This window comes from Aptenodytes patagonicus, chromosome Z, assembly GCF_965638725.1.
Source record: "Aptenodytes patagonicus chromosome Z, bAptPat1.pri.cur, whole genome shotgun sequence".
Taxonomy (NCBI): Eukaryota; Metazoa; Chordata; class Aves; order Sphenisciformes; family Spheniscidae; genus Aptenodytes; species Aptenodytes patagonicus.
The window spans coordinates 36,235,465-36,260,608 of record NC_134982.1 but is presented as its reverse complement, the minus strand read 5'-3'; the positions used below and the strand labels follow the sequence as shown (position 1 = coordinate 36,260,608).

The 25,144-nt window shown below is 37.6% G+C and overlaps 1 protein-coding gene across 6 annotated transcripts in view; it reads left to right on the top strand.

The window, feature by feature from the left end:
• The window catches only part of NFIB (nuclear factor I B), a 173,969-nt gene extending 150,173 nt beyond the window's left edge, over positions 1-23,796 (top strand). For 2 of the 6 annotated variants that reach the window (XM_076361894.1, XM_076361895.1), the window contains exons 10-12: positions 1,312-1,394; positions 10,297-10,385; positions 21,209-23,796. In XM_076361894.1, coding sequence (XP_076218009.1) covers positions 1,312-1,394; positions 10,297-10,385; positions 21,209-21,338 — 302 coding nt within the window. In that variant the 3' untranslated portion in view covers positions 21,339-23,796. The remainder of the gene's footprint in view (positions 1-1,311; positions 1,395-10,296; positions 10,386-21,208) is intronic. The other 4 variants (XM_076361898.1, XM_076361896.1, XM_076361897.1 and 1 more) reach the window with 4 other exon arrangements.
• Positions 23,797-25,144: the final 1,348 nt, after the last annotated feature.

Below are 25,144 nucleotides of genomic sequence, written 5' to 3'. Positions count from 1 at the left end.
ATAAAACATATGCTTGGCCAACAAGTTATCATTATTATTCATTCTGATGAGAATAAAATGGCAAATGATTGGCACTGCTTTTCATTCTAAGTGCAATAGCAGAATTGTTTTGAATGAGAAAGAACAGCAGGCTTTGATAGTATTTGGGGAACCCTGTAGCCTCCACCATAATTTCCTTCTAATAACCGATTAATTTTTATGACAGTTTTTCAGTAAAGCCTGTTTACTGTATAAAGCCTTTTTTTAAAAAAAATGTAATAAATTTCATTTGCTTGTATTTGCTGTGTGACTTTAATACCAACAGGCCAATTCAGTAAGTACTCCCATCTAGCTCCTCACTGGCATCCTTGTGTGTGTCTGTTCAATATTAGTAGTTTTGCTTTGTCTGCCAGCAAGTTTCCAGGTTGTGATGCTTCAAGTTGCAGTGCGGACATCTCCACACTGGGAAGTAGAGTAAGACCACCTACCTCATTTCATAAGTGCCACCAAAAGTCATGAGAGGGTAATGGTTTTTAGGGATTACTGTGACAGAGACCAGACAGGAATGTGACCTACGGGTGAAGGATCCATATCCTGTAACTAATCCCAGCATCACCTACCATTCCCTTTCTCCTGAGAAATGGATTTCTTTAATCTTCTGTAGCAGACAGCAAGAAACTTCCTTAAATTGTCCCCCTGGGAAAATGTTTTCTGACGCATAGGGGAGTTGAATATTTAATATTATATTGCGCAGTAAAAGTTAGCTCCCTTCTCATGAAAATACTAATCAGATTACATCCTGATTCCAAAGGCCTGTAAAGATTCATTTCATGCCACATAAGTAAACTGAACTTTTCATTCCAATTTTTGTTGTTCTTTTACAGTTTTGTGATGGGCCTTCACAGCAGTAAGAATAACGTGTGCACTAATATTTTCTCTCAATGTTGTAATCTCAGTGGTTTCACTGGTGCCTTAGATTGGTGTAATGGAAACGAGAATCAGGCTCGTGATTCCTTCAAATACATACCTTATTTAATCACTTAAAAAAATATATATATATTAATCAGAGGAACTTTTATTTAACAAGAGACATCATTGTGATTTACACATGCAGCTTCCATTGAAGTTTATAGGAATTTACACGTCTTTCCAAATTTGGTCCAATTTTTCTTTTGCTTTCTATTAAAGTTTTAATAAAGGAAAAACACAGACACATCCTATATATTGCAAAATCATAACTCTGGATCTCTCATATTTGTACTGTACCCGCGCAGGGTAATAGTTATGATAGGTTGGTATTTTTATCAATCTGTTTTGTTCTTCCTTAATCAGCCTACACAGCCTCAGGCACATCCCAGGCCAATCGATATGTGGGACTAAGCCCAAGAGACCCATCCTTCCTACACCAGCAACAGGTGGGCAAGTTTCACATAGGTGTAATGATATAGAGAAGCTTTCGCAATATTACCTTCCTACGTGCTGCCACTGTTACCTTGGATTAGACTGGGGTCCTAAGGGTTTCAGTATTTGTCATCTGAAGATGAAGTTTATTCAAAACAAAACTGAACCCTTTAAGAAACATCAATTTAGCATATTTTTTGTTTCTTAGATTTGTGCCATCTTAAGGAACTTCTAATCATATTTCTTTCAATTATTTTATTTTTCAAGAGCTCATATATGTAATCTTTAATAGGATTTTAGGAAAGAGAATGAGGTGTATAAAGAACAAATTCTCATTTCAAAATCAGTTTAAAAAATAAAATTTCCAAAACAAAAAGTACAACTTATTATTTTCAAGCTATTTTTTTCCCCCAGATGTTTAAGCCTACATTTCTTCAGTTTAGTTCTAGAAGATGAGTTATAAAACCAAATTCTCAATGCAACACATCATCATTTCTAGTTTAATAGGTTTAAATTGGTCTGCTGATTTCAAACGTGATAAAACCACGTTTTTGTTCTAGTTTCTTACAGCATTTATGTTTCAAGTAGCATTTTAAATTTCACATCTCATTAATGCTGTAAATTTAATGCAAATGAAGTGTTTACCCAAACTGTGAAAATATACAGCCGAGATTAATGATGGCTTACAAGCAAATTAGCTGCAGTCAGTAGCAAGGCCATGCATACACCGAAATGCTACATCGCTAGTAACAGGAACAAATTCAGACCCTTTAGAACTTTAATATTTTATGATGTGTGTTTGTGTTGCTCCTAGATCTTAACAGTAGAGGACTTTGAAATTAACAGCATGTAAAATGTTACAAGAAAAAAAGCTGAATGTGGCAGTAAGAAAAGGGCTGTTAAATAGTCCCTGGTATTTATTGTACTGTATTTTTTTCTCAGGCTTGGGTTCCTGTCAACAGTTGGTACACATGCCTGTTTCATTTTTCAGTAATACCTACCTGTTCTGTGTTTGCTGAGATATAGCTGCAGTGTGCTTCATCTGGAACTCCCTATCCCTACCCACTCCCAGGGCAAGGTGGCAGTATGTCCGTTTTAAAGGTCACCACATGCAGAGTTCAGAGAAAATCATAAAGATGATCATTTATTCAAGATAGTTGATGCTTTGCCAACTTTTTTTTAACCAGTGCGACCTAACTGGAAACATCTGTACACTTTTATGAAAATACCAAATGACAATTAGTGGTTTTGCCAACCATTCATTTTTCAGTAAATTTTCTGGTGTATTGCTTTTTTTTTTTTTTAACCTCTCAAAGATTGTTGTATTATGAAATGTGTTATAATTACTATAACATGGTTCTTTTTAAAAGATATACAGTGTATGTTTATTGTATTTGAAAACACACACAACGTCTCTCTTTTTAAACACAGTGCATGTAATTTCTGGATTTCTTTTCATGTGAAGTTTTACATAGTATCCTTTGAAAAGTCTCTGACATCCTGTAAATTTGGGGATGTACAATATTTTTTTTTTTCACTACATGTTTTTAGACACAATTTTTTCTGCAAATTTGCTACTGCTTAAGCCCACTCCACCTTCTTCCAAGTTCATTGAAAGGGTTACAAACTTCTTGTCACATGCCAGAAGGCAGTGGCAGCATGCTTAATTTTCTCTTGGCTGAGTTTATGACATGTAAATTATATATTGTTTAATTCATGCATCTTCTATATATTTTTTGCTTTGTATAGATGGAAGTAAATTTGGAGGTTTCAGCAGTGTCACAGGAACATAAAAGTGAGAGGGATCTCAAGGGTCATCACAGTCTTTGGTGTTTACATGCACTGTGTCTTATACTCCCTTTCATGGTAAAACCTGTGGCCACATGGCTTAGGGGGAAGGGGAAATTAAATTAGATCTCACATACACTTCATAAACAGAAAAATTCTTTAATGCCACTGTGTGAAACCAACGTTCTCCCTTCTAAAGTATATTGCTTCATAGTCTCGTTATATTAATTCAAGAGCATCAATTGGTGATCAGTGAGCCATATAGTAAATTTAAAAATCGTGTCATGGTTTAATCTTTGCTGTGAATTCTCTATTCTTTTCTAACTTATTCAATGGATATATGTGTATGCTTGCCTAAGTGTGTTCGGGGGGGTGCGTGTGTGGATGCTTATACATATAAATATGTACAAAATTAGGGAATAGTATGTACTGCTGAAACCATTTGAAAGAACAGAATACTTTAACAACAAAGCTTTTTCAGCTGGATCAATACAAATATATGTGCGTATATGTAAGTTTCTAATGAATTAGTTAGCATCACTCACTTAAATCCTAAAGGCATCTCTGAGATTACAGTGCCATATATGTTTATTACCCAGAAAGTGAGGTAGAGCACTGAGATTGTCTAAACAACTTTAATAGAGCAAAGGTTATCCTTTCGTAAGGCAGAAATGAGATTGATTTACTGTGTCCTTTCATTACTTTACAACAATTTAAAAGAGACCACTCTTCTTGCGGCAGATTTTAAATGCATTTTGTTTAAAGCAGCCCATGATGAATGAAAAGAAAAATCAAGAGATACATGAAATAAAGGCAATCAATCATTCTGTATTAGCGGAAAGAAATTCTAAATTAGAAAGCCAATGGTTTTAGTTCCAGAGAGGTCTTTTAAACATTCACCATACCCTGTAGTGCACACTGACCCTTGAAAAATAAATATTGTCACCAGTGCATTTTTTACTTCATTGGAGGAGTCTTTATGAAGATTTATTCTCTCTGGTTATGAGAAATATTGGCATGTACTGTTGAGTACTTTTTGTTGTTAAAAAGAACCATTATGTAGCCTGTTTAAATTACAGTAACCACAATAAATTTAAAAGTTAGACATGTATTTTGCAACACACACTTACATAACTCTTTTGACAAAGTGATACTTTGCTAGAACTTCCAGTAAACAATTTGTAGCACAACCTACCTGGAATACTCACATTTAGATGGGAAGCACTGAATACAACTTTGAAAGACAGTGCATAATAGCACCAATGGGAGCAGTTTACTTGCTTTTACTGATCTGGATACTGTGAAAAATATGCTGTTACATGCATTACTTAGCATGCTATGCTAATAGGAAGAAAAGGAGGAATTATAACTATGCAGTCCACTTCCTGCTGCAATTGCTGGTGGGTCTTCCTCTTATCTGCCTTGAAATGCCACGTATTTCTATACTGTGACATGAATAGTTACAAAATATATCTCTTGCTTCAGTGGCATCTAGAGAGTCACATGTATCTTACAATTTTGTTGTAAAAAAGTCATGTCAGCCCCTCCAACTGTCCATTACAAATTGTTAATGACCACTTGGTTTGCTTTTCTTGATTCAGCATCAGCTTCTGAGAGTTGTTAAGTATTGATAATGTAACTGCAGGGAGGGCACCATAGGAAGGGGCAAAGGAAGTGATAAGAGCTAGTACCTAAGTGAGAGAGTTTTTCTTAATTTTACTATTGGTGGTTGGTGGGATTATTTTATGAAGTCAAATGTAGTACTTGGTGCTCATTGTCTGTGCTGAGAAACATCTTAAATGAATTGCACATAAAAGAAAGGTTGGTTTATCTTCACAATTATATGGGAACACCTTTTCCCCCCCTTCTTTCTCTGATTTGCATCTGCTGAAGATTTGTGGTTTCTAAGCCTAGGCTAGAGGAAAAAAGCAACAAATCAAGGAAACTCAGTCAAATTCAGTCTTCTACAAGTGGACACAGTCCCTTGCCAGGTTCTAGCTGTGTCTCCATTCTTTTGGCTAAATAATTTTAATGGAGAGATCTTTAGTTCAGTAACAAAGCCTTAATGATCAGAATTCTTATGGTTATGTGATGGCATTTCTGTAGCCTCCTTGTGTTACTGTTCTCAACTTCATGAATTTATTATATTCTTGAAATGATAGACACGTAGAGACAGGTTGATGTTGTTTCTGGCTATAAAGCTAGAATGTTGCCAGAAATACTAGTCATGCACTTTACCTGTATAAACAATATAAAAAGACAGATGGATGGATGGATAGATAGACATTTGTATTTATTGCAAATACAAATTAATGGTTTCACAAATAATAAGATTTCTGTTGGAGTGAATGAAATAACTGACGGGTTTTCTTTCTTGACCGTTTATTTAATTTTAATGTACCTTGGAGCTTTGTATGGGTAATTTTTTTTAAAATTAGAAAAATATAAATAAATGGGATAGTTATTGAGGTCTGTGAAGACAATGACCTCTAGAACTTTCCTGTCTGTTACAGTAAACTGTGCTAACAAATGCTGGCCCAATTACTGAGGAGCTAGTGAACTCTTCCAATCTTTGCACTGATTAATACAATGGCATGGTTTTCACTAAAGCTTGGACTTTCTGAGTGTGGTGTATGGTATGCATGATTTTCACACAGATTTGACATTTATGAGTGAGAGATTTGCCATGTATGTAGTAATAAGAAACTCTTCAGGTCTCCAAAATGCAAAGTCAGAAAACTGTAGATAGCTTTTTATTTCCTACACACCAGACTGCCCTGCCTCTTTGGTAGGAAGTTGTTCTTTCCAGATGCATCCTTTGGTTACCAAATCACACAGTTCAAAATGGAATTCTCTTCATAGTATTCATCATGGAAGTTGTAAACTTAAATGTCCACTGAACACACAGTGTCTGTTTGCAAAATGTTTTGGGTGGATGTTGCTTTTGCTTTCAGCAGAGGGCTGAAAGAAGAACACAAGTGGACTCTTAAACAGAACTTCTCAGTAAAGCCAGGAAACAGATTATCAACACTTAGGCTGTTCTTATTGTGTCCCTTATCATAATTGACAGTTTGATATAAAACTGGGTCACATGACCACCAGGGAGGTATGTAAATGGATAAGAGGTCACCTTTCACGTATGCTTGCTGGAAAGGAAAAACATTTACAGGAAGTTTCAGTCAAGACAATGACAATATGCAAATGTTGAGTTTTATAGGCTTTTCTCAACTAACAGAAGCTATAGCATAGTCTCCTATTAGACTTTCCAAAATACACGTCTACTTTCACTAGCAATCACAGAAGCTTGAAATGAATGTTAGTCTTAGACAGCCACTCTTTAAATAGGAGAATACAAAACCTGCTTAAATATTAACCCATAAAAATTATTTAGACTTTGATTAACGATTGAGCTGTTGACTATGGATTTTTAATGTATGTAGGATTTGTATACTTAAAACTCTGCAGGATGGTTGTGCTTGGAAGATGCCCAGTTTAAACTGAAAAGCCACCTATAGTGAAATCTAGCTCTTGGGTAGAACTTCACATCAGTAGGTCTCACACCACTGGAAAGTGCAAACCAAAATCACCTTCCTGGCACTTTAGAAAGGGCAGAACAGGAGCAGGGAGGTGGATGACTTTCAGGCAAGTGGAAGAGTTAGGAAAAGCACTCAGTCTACTCCTCTGCTTCTGCCTGGGCCTGTGGCCTCTTCCCATGACGCAGCTGAGGTGGGTGAGAGAGTTGCACTGCCTCCCTGGAGAAACACTTGCAGTGGGCTTTGTGCTCTCTGCTACTTCATGAGTGACGATGTGTCACAGGGATGAGAGACCTCTGCAGCTCCTCGTGTCAGGAAATGGCTGTGCTGCCTGTGAGGTTTCCCCACCTGCTGCAAGGCTGGGCATCCTTTTCCACTTCAGAATACAGACCCATGTTCTTTTTCTGTGTGGTTAGGTGAGAGATAAATAAAAAAATCATTGATAATGTTTCGTGGATGGAAAGTGTTATTGAAGTGGTGTTCATGTGGCTTGCCTTGCTGAAAACGACAAAGCCGTGGGACTGAGGAGCAGGCCTGTCCAACAGGCTTCTAGGAAAGACTTTTCACCATGCCACATGCCAAATCATGCCAATAATTTATTTTGCATTCATAGCATATTTTTGAGAAAGTTAGTAATGTTTTTCAGCATTTATTAAATGTCTCATGATGTCTATTTCTTAAGTCCATCTACTGAGGAATTTAAGTTTTCTCAAGTAGCCGTCAGTAGTTTCCTGCCTCTCCCTTTCACATGTCCTGCAGAGAAACTTTTAGGTGGCTTACTGTGGGTGAGAGTCAATGTGCCTTCTCGTCTCCAGCTAACACTGTGGCATGATTTTAGAGGTCACTTAAGTTACTCTGAGGACTAGAACTAGCCAGAAAGCTTTCAGCATGGATCCAGACAACATACAGCACTCAAAATATTGTACTAAAGTGCTCTACATCCTTCCAAAGCTTGGTACTCATGTCAGGTCTGTGCCCCCAGGCTTTCCCTACTGGGCTGTCTGGACATCCTCCAAGGGCTGTGAATGTCCTCCTGCTGCTGCTGTGAAAAGATTTCTTCTTCTACCAGATAGAGCCAGGGCTTTTTTAAAGCTTCTCCAGCCTTTTTACCCCGAAAGCACTCAACACACGTGAGGGATGCAGATGCAGACTTTGAAAGTGATATTTCTCAATACTTTCAGAAGTACATTTCTAAATCTTAGACATCCTGATCTCTAAGCAGGAGTGATTTGGGAGAGGAAATTTTATGTGAGGGAGACAAAAAACATTGCCTGGCAGGTTAGTTTTTAAAGACAACATGGCAGCTCTGTGAGCTTGCTGAGGAGTGTGGAGCAATAGTTTTTAACATTGGGAAGGTGGTTTTCAGCACAGCTGGTGCAGTCCTGGGCTTATCGCAGAACCCGTTGTCATACAGACCTGCAGTTCTTCAAGGTGGTGTCAGTACCGCAAGTATGGCACAGTTGGTGCAGTGAATAGCACTACAGTTTACACTAACTATAAGTCTGGTGTAGCATGAATCTTCATATACATGTGTGTATGTGTCTACAGCACAAATAAAAAATGCACATGTTCTATTATTACCATTACAGTATTTAGATGTATATGTATTGAGGTATATATGACTATATATAATAGGAAGTATGTCATTACCAACATTTATGAAATACGCTTGAAAAGCTCTTTTTGGAGCTTTCTTAATGATAAATTTAACACATTAACTGTACACGTGGAAAGTTTTCATACAGACTGTGGGAAGAATATAATGATTTAGTGCCGAAGCTGATTTACTAAAATGTAATGTATCAATCCCTTACTGTTTTCCCCAAATAGCAAATGCAATCAGGTTCCATAGCAAGCTAAGTGCTTGCCAGATTTTTGAGCTAGACCTAAGTGCATAAAATCATTTGGTAACACTAAGTTTGTGATTTTATTATTTTTTATGGTTCTAATCAGCCAAAGGGCTTTTATTCGTAGATTTTATATTTTGTGAAAGAAGAAAAGAGGTGGGGTTTAACCTTTCAGTCTTGTGTTTCAGCTGGAAGTGAGTTTTTATAGCTAAGTTATAAAGCTTTAAAATATGCATCTGTAATGAAGATGACATTCTTAAGGATTATAGCAGAAATACATTTACTGTACATTGAGTAACTGAGCTGACATATTTTACTATGTTTTCAATATTAAAATCAGGTTTACAATACGGTTTTATATAGTGACTAAACCAAATATTTACTTAGCCCTTTCTTTAAACATATTTAATGTATTATTCACAGTTACCCCTAGCAAACTTTTTGACTGCATGTTTCCTTTTCTGGTTAATTTCATGTGGTTTAGTCATGCTTTTAATGGCCTTTAGAAGGTCCCTTAGAGTTCTTTAGATAACAAACAAGAAACAATCCCTATGAAAACATCAGAGACTAACATTTCCATTTCTCAGACCTTAACAGCAGGAAGCTTATGAGTCTAACAGCCAGACAGGGTCAGGTTTGCAATATTGTCTTGTCCTCAGCATTTGTATTTTTCAGGAAAGGACTGCAATTAATTGTGCTCCTGTGAAAATAGTTTATTGCAGTTTGTTTGCTGTAGCCTGTGCTATCTAAAGACTGTGAATACGGATAGAGAAAACTAAAATGCATCAAATGCAATTAAACTGAGCAACAACATTATCTTCAGAGTACTGTATCATATATAATGCTACAGCAATTTATATACAGCATGACTATACAGAGGTTAAAATGTATGTTTTCTTCACAAGCCAGATGATAAGTTCGCTTTCTTAAACTTAAAAATAAGCAGTATATCTTTTCAATAAATCTGCTAACACTATAGGGCAGCTGTTAAATAAACAGAGCTATAGACGGTTGCTTGAACAATCCGTGAAGGCAGAACTGATGATTTGAGGATCTGGGAAGAATTTGTTTCAGCTAACATTTAGTACATTCCTCATTATATTAAAATGCAATAAAGTATTTTAAATGCTATTATTCTGAGTCTAAAGCAAGATTAGATTATTTTATCACCTCTTGCTAAGTAATACCACTTTCAGTAACACTAGATTAATAAAATTCAATTACAAAATACCTTTACCCTTCTTAAATAGCAAGATAAGGACATACAGTTTGTTTAATTTGGGCAAATTTTCTATAAATTGCATGTCTTCTGTGTTTCATGAAATGCATGCTACAAGATATTGATTATATTTGACCTTTACTTAATACACATTATATAGAGCATTACTTAGAGAAAACAGCATTTTTATTTCCTTTCTTAAAGTATCTTGCTATTGAATATTAACATTTCCTTTTATTCCAGCTCAGTTTATAATCTAATAATGGCTAATTGTTATGTGCTAAACACTAGTTACTCTTTTATGCTTTATTAATAGAGGAGCGTATTAAAGTAGCATTATCTTAAACAAATCTATAGGCATTTATTTCTCAGAATAAGTTATTTTTCTTTGTTTGTTTTATTTTTTAAAGTTACTTCTTGGGAAAGTAAGGCTTTTGCCATGTACAGTACTAGTTTGCATGTGTTCATTTAATACTAAAAACTGTAGTACTGCTCGATCCATATCTGACTGCTAGGTTTCAATTGACAGCTGAGAATTTGTGACTGGACCATGAATCAAAACGGCAGGCATTTATACCCCAGTGCCAGTGAGGATACATTGGGAATTACTTGGCAAAGGTAACATTTTAATTATTTCCACCCCTACACCACCTCTAAAAAAGTTGCATTGAGCTACAGTATCTGTTTTAGTGGGCCTGCAGAGGGATATGTGGCAGCATTTGATCAAAACACATGTGTAACATTTCTCCCACACGCATTCAGGTTATCTTTAGTGTAAGCTGAATTTAGAAACTACCTTAATTGAGCACCTGGAATGACAATACTGTGCTGTCAAATGCAAAGGGTTTGTAAATTTAAGGGAATACTGATCTTAGGCTTTAAAAATGAAAATGTCGTTTGCAGAATTAAAGGTCATATTTTGGGGGGCTTAGTGGTTAAAACAAAGAAAATGGTGCTGTTAGAGGTATAGATGAGTATGATAATAAATGTCTGAGGTGGTGGTGGTTTTGGACAATGAATAACCATACTATTCATGGAGACTTCTGACTAATTGGCTGGTGTAGATTTAGGTCACTAACATATACATGAAGGTAAGATATAAACCATCTTATTTCTCAATTAAATAACAGAATAATTAGGAGTGATTTACACAAAAGAGAGTTTCTTTTTGCATGAAAAAAAGGCAAACACAGTAAAACCCATTAACCCTTGGTAATTAATAAATTGCTCATTATTATCTTTTACATCTCTTGGTATATAATGAATTATGGTAACAGTAGAGGTGTGTGTGTCTAAATAGGTGTATAAACAAATCAGCATAATTGTGATACATCAGTCTTTCACCTCTTTCATGTGCAGGATTATCTGCAACGCTTAATGGGGGTTGTACATGCAAAGCCTGCGGGTTGGGAGCCCGTCAGATGACATATTAGCTACTCACTCTTGAAATAATTTTAAATACTTCTTGGAAATTTGTGTGCACATAAAAGTATGCGTACTTCTGAATAGTTTATGTAAGTATGTGTGTGACTGTGAGTGTTTATATGTATTATGTACAAAATGTCTTTTGATGCACTGTATTGCACTATGCGTTGCTAGAAGGTTTGAGGTTTTTGAGTATCAACTTGGAAGGGTAATTATGGAATTTGAAAATTGGTGCTGTTTACAAATCTGAAACTTAAATGCCTTGAATATTTTTGCTTTACTTTTCCTTTTTGCAATTTTCCTGAAATAATATTTAAAATCTGGAAGAGTTGTGGTGGAAAAGCAAAGTGTTGTCATTTCTTCCCTTAGAGATTAAATGGCACAATGGAAAATTAGCTAATGGATTCACCTCATCTCCTCAAGGGCTGTGATTCACATTATAAATCCCCATCATGCAGTAATTGCCACAGTTTTCAATGTACTGCCAGGAGTGAATCCAAACTGAGCTAGTATAGCACAGAGGGGGTGATTTATTCTCCCACTAAAAAGGGTATTGCTTTTTCAGGGCATTGACAGGTGTTGGGAAATTATATCACAACTGCCTATCTAGGAATATCCTTGAATGGTTTTAATCAGTCATCACTTGAGCCCCTTTTAAAGCAATGCCAGTTTATACCGGCTGAAGCACTGTCCCAGTGTTTGCTGAATTCTGTTTTTCAGTACCCATCACACAAGACCCTTGGGCATAAATTATGAAAAGAACGGAAAGGGGGAAAAAGATTTCTAGGCGATGACCAAGGAAACTTTGGTGATGAATACAAGCACGCTCCATGATCCACTCACCTTTACAGACAAAACCGCCTTGCAGGTCGCTCCCAGAGTGCTGCCTGCCACTTTGACCCTACCAACATACAAAAGTGCTGCCAGATGAGCTTGGGCACAAATTCTGCCATGGGCATCTCTTTACAGGCCTAGGCTATGCTTACTTGGCATTGAATTAAGCACAACCTTGGAGGACAAAGAAACAAACTGTTAGTTCTCCCTACGTAGATGGCTTTTAGGATTTGAGCTTCGGAATGTAACATTTTTCAAATCCCATGTAGGTGAGGATCTAAGAGAAATGATACGTACGCAGACTAAGGAGCAGTGAGCCCTTCTAACACTAAAACCAACACTGAAAAAAAGAATGTATTGCAAAAGAAATTGTTGCTCGTTGGCAAAGAAATATATTCTAGTCCAGACAGTCAAATTTCCCCCCACAAAATGGTTTGATAAATGTTTGATTTTGTGATTTCCTCAAATCTCCAGTGCTCATTTTGATGGTACTCAATCTGATCTTTTACAGCAGGCTTTTGTGGTTATTTTAAGTATACTGATTTTTCAGAAATATCATTGACCTCAAGAAGGTAAAAGAGTTGGCAGTGCCTCAATGTTAGCTGTCCTGTCTCTACAGAAATCAGGTAGCAGAGGTGGCCAAGCTGAAAGCTTTGTCATGGAGCATTGTTGGTGAACCACACCTTGGACACTGAGAGTGAATGATGATAAAACCTCTGTTATTTCTGTGTTCTTTGTCTTATTAGTAGCTGCCTGTCATACCTGATAGTAGATATGATACATACAAAATACATTTTCTGTGTTTTTCTTTCCTTATAAAATTATGTATCTGTTGGCATTTAAAGTCCCAGGTGTAAGACAGTAGTGGTCCATATGCAAAAAACTGAACTTTGCAAAAAAAAGAGAATATGAATACAAGACAAAAAAACCCCAAACCAAAACAAACCCAAACCACAAAACTTTACATCATTGATGCATCATTTTCTCCAAAACCAGAAGACTTGCAGGGAATAGTAATAAGAAAAACTAGATTAATACTTTGCTTAGCTGAATGAAACATTCTAGTATCTTTAAAGGAAATACTTATATAAAACATCCTGTAAGCATCCTAAAAAAAATAGAAAAAAACTCAGTTATTTGGTAAGGTATTTGGATGTATTAATTTTTATTTTGGTCCTGATACCCAACCATCTACTTTTTTTTGTTGTTGTTGTTGCTTACTTACAGCATTTATAGTATGTATTTTATTATGTCTGCTGAACTTTGAACAACATTTAAGCACATCAATAGAATTAAGTTCTCAAGTACTTTTAAGATCATTTAGGTCAATTTTTTGTAGTACATATGAAGAAGATACTCAGAATCCCTTAAAAAAAACCCCAACACCTTCTTTTTTCATAACCACAGTTCTGTGATAATAACTGTTTTCCTAGAGACAGAAGGTGAGGGGAAGCTGTGAAAATCTGTAAAGCTTAATTAGGAAAATACAGTCTCAGTTGCTACATGAGAGCAAGAGCATATGCAACAAGTAAACTTAAGACATGAGTGAGAGTGAGAAAAAGTGTGTGTGTATGTAAGTCTGATAACATGAGCTTGAGCCTGAATCTCAGCGACTCATTATGCCATTGGTATTAATTCCAGTGCGACCACTCATAAAAGCTGGCATGATGGGTCTCTTTTAAAGCATGTTGAGTATTTGCAAGTCTTTCACAGACTAAGCAAGTTTTCATTGCCAAAGTGTTCATTTTAACTCAGCTATTGCCAAATATATTTTTATTCTCAACTGTTGTTATTTATATTCTTTTTTTTAACAATCTTTCTGCGTTAGTTTTACTGCTTAACTGTTACTTTAAGATTACATTTACACTACCCAGGCAAATGCACTAGGTGAACATTTCCTGCTTTCAGTTTGTTATCTTGATACATAAGCATAGTAAAACAGCTGGTTTCTTGGTTTGTTACTGGAGATGCTGAAGGGATCTCTGTTCTCAGAGTGCTGAATTTCCTTCTCAGCTCTAGCTGTAGTGGTGTTCAGCTTTCCAAACATCATTTTCCCCCCCAGCACTACTCCAGGTTTATGATAGTAATGCTGATAAGGCAATCAAATGCGATAATCTCTGATTTGTGAAAGAAGTAGGAGGAGACTTGAGAATGGGTGCAGATTGCTTTTGTACCTTGTGTGTGTTTGGTATTGAGCAAACACAGAGCTAAAGTAGCACAGTCAGCAGCATTGCTGTGGCAAGCAGATTTTGGCAAACACAGACACCTGTTAGAGTAATGGTTCATACCCTCCGCCCCCCCCCAGCCCCAATCCCCTTGGGCAATGTGTTGGAATAGAAGTATCAATTCATTACAATTTAAGAATAAAAACACTAAAGTATCCTCATTGTAAAAGTATTCATAGAAAGAAAACCTAATGATTTCTGGTCTTTATCAATTTAAATTGCTAACTCTAATAGTTTTGCCCAACTCTGTAATGCAGAAAGATGTGCAGAACATTATGTTTCCTCTCCATCTAGACAAACATCTTCAGAACACTTCCTAAGAAATTAATTGTATTCAAGCCAGACTTGCATGCTGCCATCCCACAGGAAATGGGTCAGCAATCCATTAAGATGCCATTAGATAATCTAATTTGGAACTTAATCTCTAAATTAACCATGCTCCATACTTGAAGCATACTTGAGAGAAAGAAAGAAAGTTTATGTTTGAATCGATAGAGGAGCCGAAGCGTGAAGAAGGCTGTTTGTTTTTTCTGTAGCTGTGGTCACGTCTCAAGCCGTCTGGTAACCAGGAGAAACCAGACATGATGTAATTCCAGATTGAACTTGAACTTCAGGGACTTAGAATGGGGGAACAATGGACCATAGGAATCAATAATGTCCATTTTCCACATGATTATGTTTGGAGCTTTAAGTTAACCTTTATGGGAGAAGCAGCAAGAACTGCAGTGTGACCAAAATGAGTGAGATGATCCAGAAGCAAGATGTTAAAGTAAGGAAAACAGTAATATTTTCTGAGCAGCACTGCAGATTCCAGCAGGATTAGAAGAGTTCCCGCTCTGTAGTAAACTGGTTGCCTGTTCTGAGCACTCTTTGTTCACTTAGGTAGGACAAACTTAATCTTACGTTTCCTGTCAGATGATTTTTGGCAGCACTGCTGGGGAAGGAGGAGCATACTATAGAGAATTCCCAAGTGTAAACTGTATCTTTAACCCTTTGGTTACTCCAGTTTTCTACTTCTTGATCATCTTACCTCCAATTGTTTCTTTTGAAGCAGTAAAACTACATTGTTGGTTTTGTTGGTTTGGGGTTTTTTTTGGTGCAGTTAGGATTGTCTGCATTATTATTTAGGCATGCTAATTTGATAAATACACTTTTAGTCATATTTTTTTAAAGTGCTAAGGTAAAAAAATCTAACAGATTAAAATTGGAAATGGTAATATTTGGGAAAAAATGCAGTGTAGATGTGGAAAGTGGAGAGTCAGTTTATCATAGGCGACTCAATGGTCTCTTGTAACCCGAGCCCACGTTATCCATGGTTTGGCTCTTTGGGAGGCAGCCCTCCACTTGCTCATAGCCCCCTCTGTGCACATGCATGTTTGCAAACCTCCTTTAGCCCTGTCCCTGCACCAAACACTCATGGATGCATGTTCCAGAGCACAGCATGGACGTGCACCATTTGTCAGGGTCCTTCCTCTGCTGTGGATTTTCTTTGTCAGTGATGGGCTCTGTGGCCTCTTCCTGATCTTTCTCTACCTTTTTTTGTTACACTATCACAAAAAGGGGTCTGCAGGGAATAGAATAAGCATCCTTACAGCAGAGTTCCCTTTTCCCTCCTCTGGGCATAAATCAGTAGGTCTTTACCTCCTCCCTCTGCTAGATGGGTGGTATGGGCCTGCTAAACTATAAAAGTCATCCTAAATTAAGCTGAGATATACTTAATACATCTCTTGAAATAAATGCTCACCTTGGAGGTGAAATCTGGCAGCTGTTTAACTACAGATACCAGTTTAGAATGGTAGCAGAAGTACCACATTAAGTAGATGCCGGAGGGGTGGTTATTCTTTTGGCAGAAATGCACAAGTGGGAATTTAGTCAGGGCACTGAGGTTAGCACAATTGCTATTGTGCTATATGTCCAAAGTTCATACGACCTCAACAATTTGAAACGGTAAAGTTCCCTGTATTTATGTGGGTGACTACTTGCTTAGTACAGATAGATGAACCTTGCTTGGTGACTCACCAGTGCCATTTCTCTCGACATCGAAGGCATTTCTACCTTTTCTGTCCAAAGACTGACTTGGCATGATCTGATCTACCTTGTCTAAGCTAGTGTGTTCATGCACAGGGTAGTAAAGCTGCAAGAAGGAAATACTGTTTTAGGTGTACTTTCTGAATGGTGAAATACTCTTACAGACTTCTGAAGCCATGACAGAAAGAAGGTGGTAACTGGTGGAAATTAAGAATCTTAAAATCCTTCAGATTTACTCAGGTCTGATTGGATTTATTTTTTATTGCATTTAGTTAATTGTTTAACATTATTATACTCTTTATGTTATTACAACCTCCAAAGCGGACTGTATATATGTATAATGTTAGTACTGCTTGTGGTCCATTCCAGTAATATTTTAATCAGAGGTTCTTGAAACAGCAATTATTATCTTTAAGAGGAAATCATGGCAGAAATCTTGATTGAATTAACATGTGAAAACTGTAATGGAAACTGTAATGGATAATGTTAACCCTGTACGATGCTAGCAGAATTTTCCTTTGCTGTTTTATTACATTTGAACAGATAAATACATTATACTTGCTGTGGATAGAGAGGGAACTGATGACGGTATAATACAGCCGATAGTCTAGTTATGGTGAGAGAAAACTGTTTCTGGTAGTGAAATTGCTTAGAGGTATAATGCTTTAGGAAGGTGGTCCTGCAAACCATAATCTCTCTCACAAAGGCTACTAGTCTGAACCTCACAGCAATATCTGGTGGTGCTTCTCATGTAATTTTCTTCAAAACTTAGCCTAGAGCAGTTTTTTGGAGGTCTCATTTCATATTCCAAGGGGCAGCCATTTATATTATAACCTCTGTCAGTGCAGGGCTTACAGATTTTCTCAGGAGCAGTGAGCTGGAGAGTGGGGTAGACCTGCTTTATTCACTCATACATACGAAGCGTGTTTATCTGAAGGAGAAGCCATGTGGGCAGACAGACATCTCATTAACTTCTGCAAGGACAATCAGCTTGCCTGTGTACTGGGCAATGGAAAGAGTTTTGGCTTCCCCTGTGTTGAGGCACTTAGTGAACAGAGACAGAGCATTGCTACGTGCTTTTGTGAAACCAAGGGCTGGAAGTTTACCTGGGACTTACGCAAACTGCTGGATAGTGTGGTGAAGGGAAAGGTGTTCCATGGCTGCTACCACCCATGTGGGCCCCCAGGCAGAGTTTGCTTTGCAGTCAGCAGTAACTGGCACTTCTGCTAGGACACTCTACAGAGAAACTGTAGAAGCTAAACTCTGTGATGCTCACAGAGGTCCCTTCAGAGCAGGTTTGAGAAAGCTGACAGGGGACCTTGCTCTTCTGGGCTGTCAGTCTGGCTTGGCTGCATGCAGGAGCATTGGGGAGCTACAAAGCAGGGTGTGGCTCATAAGGTAGTTGAAAGTTCGATTAAATTTACCATAAAAGTAATGGGGTATGTGGGAATGTTGGATAGACAGCCATACATATGCAGCTTAACAGAGCCTGAGTTATTTTTTTTGTTATTCTTTGTATCATAGCTGTTCTCGGAGCTTTGTGCTGTGATTAGCACTATTCATCTCAGTAACTTTCAGTCAGGTTTCCTCTTTTGTCTGCAGTAAACACTTGGCGGTGGTATCAGGACTGGGGTGGCCCAAGATAGAGTCACATCAAACTGCAGTATGATAAGGTTAATTTCTAAAATACAACTGGAGCTCATCAAGCCTTGAAGATCATGGCTTAGGAAGTGCTAGCAAACAGAGGGGATGGCCGGTCCTTCCCGGCTGCCAGTGGGGTCAGCCGCTGCCCAGCAGGTGCATGTAGATCAGGGACTTCAGCCTGCCCTCAGCGGTGTCAGAGCGGTGGCTTTTCCAGCCATCGCATGCCAACAGCGTGTAGCTGTCCTGGCGCCACAGGTGCTCCGTGGCCTGTGCCACTGTCTCTGGTGGGCAGCTGGAGGCTCTGCGCAAGCAGCACGAGAGGCTTCCGAAACTCCTGTGGGATCTGCACAGTGTTAACGTGGGAGACGTATTACTCCCTGAGGATTCATAAGCAGCATTGACGAATTTGTTGCAATCCGCATTTTTGTCACGGTTGTACTGTAAGGTGGGTGGCTTGAAGGGTTTAAACAAACACTTATGTTAGATTTGTAGGTCATACAGCAACAACAGTCCTATTAGTCACTTGCTACAAGTTATTCTTATTGAGCACTTTCCACAAAATCAGGATCTCTGTCTCCTATATGAAGGAGTAGATAAGAAAGCTGCTACAAATAGTGATTTGCTCTTGATCAGCACCGACTGCTTTCCTTCACCGGCTGTAGTCATTAGAAGGTTGTCAACTTTAAAACAAAGGAAAAAGTCACATATATATGTATGCAACCACTGAAGTGCACTGTAAATCTTCAGAAAGATAACCTGGAAGCTGTGTATTTAGCCTTTGCAACAGAAATTGTTTAATTACCTTGTTGGTCTCACACAGAATTTACATTCTTTTAGTTAGTGTTCTATTTTGTTTAAAGTCACTAAACACTGTAAATCCTGTGTAACAGGACAGCAAACAACTGTGCACTGTAAAAAAATATATTGAGACAGATCCTGAGCAAACAAATCTGCTTGTTTTTCTTTATCTTTATTTTTTATTCTAGTTCCTATTTTTACAAATCCCTGTGCTTGGAAACGATTTACATTGTGTCTGTTATTTCAGAATTTACTTCTTAACATCACTGAAATCTGAAGAGGAAGGAACAAAAAATGCATTTTAAAACAAACTGTGAAGGAAGATGAAGAATAAGTTGAAACAATTAAGCCTCTTAAATGAGGTTCTGATATTGAATTTTTTTTTGAAACAATCTTTTCATCAGATGATATTGGACAAATCTTTAATGAACAACTGGGTTTAAGTCTTTGTGAATATTTCAAGATTTGTGGTGTAACTGTGATTTTTGCATTTCAAAAGCAGTTATTTCTCCAACAACAGAATTTATTTTATTTGCAATAGTCAATAGAATTAAAAAAAAAAGAGAAATCTTTAATTAAACATATTAGCTGATCTTAGATTTTGAAAAAATAGCAAGATTTTTTTAATTTCTGAAGATTCCCCAGATTTTCAGATGACCTTCAAGACTATTCCGAATTGGAAAAAAAACCCAAAAAACTATTGAATAATATTTGTACTTCAGGCATTTAAGATACATTAGGATATTGATATTTCTTATATTTCCTTGAGGAAAAAAATTAGTCCTGCTCCTTTCAGAATCTGACTGTCATTGAGACAAGCAGGTCAGCAATTTTTTCCACTTTTTTTTCTGTGTAAAACAGAGCACCTGAAATTAATTGTTAGGAATGAAAACAGTAAATTAACAGGCTTAGAGAGGTAAAGAGTATCAAACAGGAGTAAATGACAGAAGCTGTTTGTATTATTTTTAATATAAAAGACCTGAGGAACACGTCCCCTGGATTTCACAAAATAAGTTGACCTCTTTCTTTAATGTTCATACAGCAGCAACTGAAAGGATCACATAAATCTGCCAAGTGAAATGTAGTTATTTTTTACATATTTAAAAGAGATAAAAAGGGGCTGTTTTCCTCTTTACATGCGATGCCACAAAAGTGCAACTGCTCATCGAGGGATAGAGCAGTGCGGAGGGGTGACCAAAGAGAGAGAAGGAAGAAAACTTCCAGCATCCGTCCTCCGCAAAACATATGTCGGAGGTTTTAGTCTTCAGATGTGTTATCATGAAGCTATCAGTCTAATCCCAATGCGTATTCCCAAGTAAGCTGTCGTGTTTGCGTAAACACCTAGTATGGATAAAAACTCGGTACAATGAAGTGCGGAAGAAGCATGTGTTTGCACGCTGTGTGTCCAGTTCTGGCATTAGTTGTTTGGCAATGATTGCTGACACAATGATGCTGGTTTTCTTCTGAATAAATTTGGCAAGACTTTCTCTAAAGTCCATTATTTCTGGGTTGCCAGAAACACATCTAAGGAAAAGGCTGCTCAGGGTCTGCTCTGGTTACTGAGTAGAGACAGCTGAGGTCTTTCTTTGAGTATCCATCTTGCAAATGCTCTTGGGTATGGTACCTACTGCTAGTTGGTGCCTGGTAAACATGTGAATGCCATTGGGACTTAAGCTCCTCAGTGACAGAGTGCTTTTGAAATGATGACTTAAGTTCGAAAGTTGTTGAATTGCCTTTGAAAATATTTTCTTTCTCAGACATTTGTCGAAAAATTTATGGTACTTGCTGCTACCCTTGACTCACAGCTACCCTTGGCTACAAGTGTTTACATGATTGGGCCCTGTGTTATCCAGTGTTCCTTAGGCATGGATACCTTTTGGAAAGAATCTGTAAAGAAAGCAGGTTTATTGAATATTAAAGGTCCTCCGTTCTCGTGGGGACCCACGCACCTCAGAGGCACATCTTGAGACTGAGACAAGATAAACTGCCGGGTTGTAAGAGGGTAGGAAATCGCACAGGAAGCTTAACCACCAAACCTTTACATTGTGTTCTTGAAAAGAGCAAACCTGTACACTGTAGTGTATTTCAGTAGCTCTTAAATAACATCCGTGGTGCCATATAGTGTCACTTGTATGGTTTAGTTGTGTCTGCTCTATATGTTTGCATCTGAAATTTTTGGGGGGCTTTCATAAACAAACAGGACACTTAGTGTAAGACAGCAGTAATACTACTTGCAACTGAGATCAACGCAATTATTTTTCTTTCAAATAAGTCATACTTTCACAAAAAGAAAACTGTGAAGTAGAATCTCAAGTAATATTCACAAATTTGGTTTCTTATTTTATCTTAAGTCGTGCCATTATTAATGAATATTGGCTTAACCCTGATTGAAATTCATTGTGTTCTAGTTTTTGCAACATGTTTAATTTATGTTTTGTTTTTTCTCTCTCTTTCTCTCTCTCCTTACCTCCTTCCCCTTTTCAACAGTCCTGGTACCTGGGCTAGCTTGGTTCCTTTTCAAGTATCAAATAGGACACCGATCCTGCCGACAAATGTCCCAAATTATGGTTTGAACATAATTGGAGAGCCTTTCCTTCAAGCAGAAACAAGCAACTGAGGGAAAAAATAAAAAAAAAAAAATAAAAGCAAAATTAGAAAAAAAGAAAGGAAGACAGGACAAGAAAAGAAACTGAAGAAAGAAGAAAAAATAGACCAGCAATTGCAGCTCTTACAATCACTAATTCCCTTATGGTTGAAACTGAAATGACATACAAAGGGTCGATGATATTTCGCTGATGGTTAGAATGCAGCCCCTGCTAAGTAGCCTTTGTTATATGAAGTCCACTGGGAAATAGATGTTCTGTCTCTGACAATATATTTTAACTGACTTTCTAGATGCCTTAATATTTGCATGATAAGCTAGTTTTATTGGTTTAGTAATCTTGTTGTTTACGCATGGGATCACTATTCCTGGTTATCTCACAAAACAAAGGCTAGGCAGCAGCAACAGAGCTGCAGGAGGACAAGGGCTGTGAGCCAGCCATTTTCTCAACACTCTGATTTCTAAATGTTTTAAAAATAAGCTCTGTAGCCTTTAGTTATCAGTATGGATTTATTAAACTTTGGCCCTTAATTCAGCCTTTTCTAGTGTGTTATGCAGTTTGAAGTTTTCAATCAGTATGAACACACAGGCTCTATGGAAGAAATGCCTCTACGTAGGTAAAAGTGTTATCTCCTCATGCAACAGTAAAAAGGAAAAGGAAAAAAGTGAATGTTTTCCCCACTAAAGAAACACTTACAGAGGCAAGTGCAATTTAAAAATCATATCTAAGGGGTCATCACTATAAGTCCTTCAGCCCTTGGACTCTAAATTGAGGGGATTAAAAATAGAAATAAAAATTACTTTGAACAAACTTATTTTTCCCCTCAGTTTTTGAGGGCATTAAAAGGCATTAAATCAAGACAAATCATGTCCTTGAGAAAAAGAAATCAATGGAAACACAGCACTTATGTTGGTTTAGCTGCTGCCTCCAGAGAGGGGTAGGATTTATTTATTTAAAGTTACTGGTTGCATCAAGAACCCATAGGGTTTACATGTTTCTGTAAAATCTGCATCATAGAGACAAAGAGATAGGCAAATCCATGTCACAAGGGCAAAGCTTACCGTTTACAAACTGGTAATACCAGGATGGGGATATGTTATATTTAAATAATGCACTCAATGTAAGTCTAATTACAGGGTGCTGAAAACTTGCATGGTGCTTTCAGAAGTTAGCCTTGTTCAACAATTTTCACATACTGACAGAAATATAATGTGCATGGGCAGACATTTTGCCTCTATGTCTCTTTAAAAAAAATAATTAAAATACTCTTTCCAGTAATCCTAATTTGCACGAAGATATAATGTCCACATTACGTGCCTTGCCTTGAAATCTAAAAAATGGAAAAAAACAAAAAAAGAAAAAAAAACCACAAAAAAATTGACATCACTACACTTGTTTTGCTGCATTTATTATCATTTTAAATCTTTACCATTTTTATGACAAAATATTTTGTACTCCAGATGGGAAAAATGTGTGACATCATGGATTTTTTAGACAGTTATACCTTTATCTCACATTTATAAAGCATATCATGGCTGTGTATAGTTGCCGCTTAAAACTTGTAATCGACCAGCAATATTTTCAGTATTTTGGTGTTTTTTCTATTAACCTTTCATGTTTTTCATCTTCCAATTAATATTGGGGGGAGGGGATATAAATTTATATGAATTATGCAATACCAAGTTTTGCCTATGTAGGTAGTGCTTTTAGCTGTATTGGTTATTATAGGTAAGTACACAGATTTAAAAGAAAAAAAAAAAAAGAATAATGTATGCTTTTTTTGTTTGTTTTAATTGACCAAAGTGGGTACTGCTATTTTTGCAGTGTGATGAGGTCCTTTTCTGTACTGAGAGGTGGACAGGGGATTTTTTTTTATACATACATATATATATATATTCTGGGGTGGGTGGGGAGGATTTTTAACACTTTACAGTGTAGCTGTGAAGCAGTGCACCCTTAGCCAGGCAAGGGCTGCAAAGCGACTGTTCTGCCTACTGTGACAAACTTTCAAATCGGTTCCCTCTTTTTAACTTCCCACCTGGGGTGCAAGCTGAAATCATTTCTGGATTTAAAAAATAAATAATGAATTCTGTTGGAGGCAGACTTGACTTGAGGAAATTGTTTTACTTTGGGTTTTTTTTTCTTGAGAAAGTGAGAGAGAGAGAGAGAGAGAGAGAGAGAGACAGACAGAGAGGTCAAGACCCACAGTGAGATGAAGCCTTTTCCATTCTGGCAAAGATACTGCATCCTAAAGTGTTCGGATTAGAAAATGTTTTTAGCTCAGAATGACAAAGACACTTGCTTTGTCTAGGAAATGCACATACAGGGCCAAAATCTTTGCTGGCATAATTCCACTGACTAGTTGACTCTGGAGTTGCTCCTGCAGAGAATTTGCCTCCCTTAGTCTGCTTGACTGGTAACTATTCCTTTTTTTTTCCTCTACATCAAAACATTCTTTCCTCACCCTCCCCACCCCCCCCCCCCCCAAGTTTGTTAACTCACAGCATCTGAATTACAATTTTCAGCCTGCTCAGGCTGTGTCAGATGTTTTCAGTGTCTTCTCGTACAGCAGGTCAGATGGAGAGCTCTGGGCCGTAGTGGGGAAGGAGTTTCTTAATGCACAGAATTAGACTATGATGTAAATAAAAGTGTATTTCCAGTAAAATCACATTTTGCAGATCAGTAGTGGGCCTGTTGCTGGAGACCTCTTATGCACCAGGGATCTTTGTGATGTATGGCTCAACACAGGGTGAATTTTTCTTAAAAGCACATCCTTTTATTAGGGCACAAGCAGAGGAGAGTATAGACTTGTGGACATGGATATTTCCCTGGTGGTAAGATTCATCCCTTTGCAGTTGTCTCTGCATTTTGGAGGTTTTCCTACCCTGGAGCAGCCCCAGAGGTGCAGCTCCAGCAACAGCACACCAAAGTCAGTCCCTTCTGGCTCTGGCCAGCGCTAGCGTGCGGCGGCTAACAAGCCGTGGTGGTGGTGCATCCCCATGTCTCCAGCAGGAGATACGTGTGTAGGCAGGGCCTGAACGGCTACAGAGACAGGGACTGTAGAAAAGCAAATCCTTGCTATTTATCTATCGCTAAACTGAAAAAAAGAAAACCCCACATAAAAAGATAAGATACAAACCAAAAATGAAAATCAACTTTATGTTGCTCTTTTTCTGAGCCCTGGAGTAAGTGAATTTGTTCACTAAGCACATGGCTATTGAGATTACCAAAATGTACTAGACCTACCCAGAGTGCACCTCAGGCTCTGGCCTGGTAGAACAAAGTATGTATTGTCCTTTCTGCATGCCACTGATGCTGAGCAGTTCGGGAGCAGAGGGGTGTGCCGGGGGGCTGTCCTTGATTAGTGCCGTTAGCAAGGTGTCCCCCCTTAAGCTTTTAATAGCACACCAGGATGAAACTGAAACAAGTTCAGGCTTCAAAGTGCAATAGTCAAAATGATGATTGCCCTTGTAGGAAGATGGATGCCCTTTACAGAGCTTTTTTGTTATCTCTGACCTCCTGTACGAAAAGAATCGAGCTTACGATGCAGTATTTTAAAAAGTGAACTCCTTCCTTCCATGTGAATGAATTGAGTTGTTAAGCAACTGTGGGTTTTTTCCACCTGCCTCTCTAATAGAAAAGCCTGTTTGGAAGAAAATGAACTTTTCATTTATTGTAGGTTTGGTTTTGGGTTGGTGTTTTTTTTGTGTTTGTTTGTTTGTTTGTTTTTTTTAAGCTCAGCAGTCAAAAGATTGAGATGAGATTGAGAACTCAAATCCAGTCTCTGGCCTCCTCCTTCACCAGGAAGTGTATTCTGACT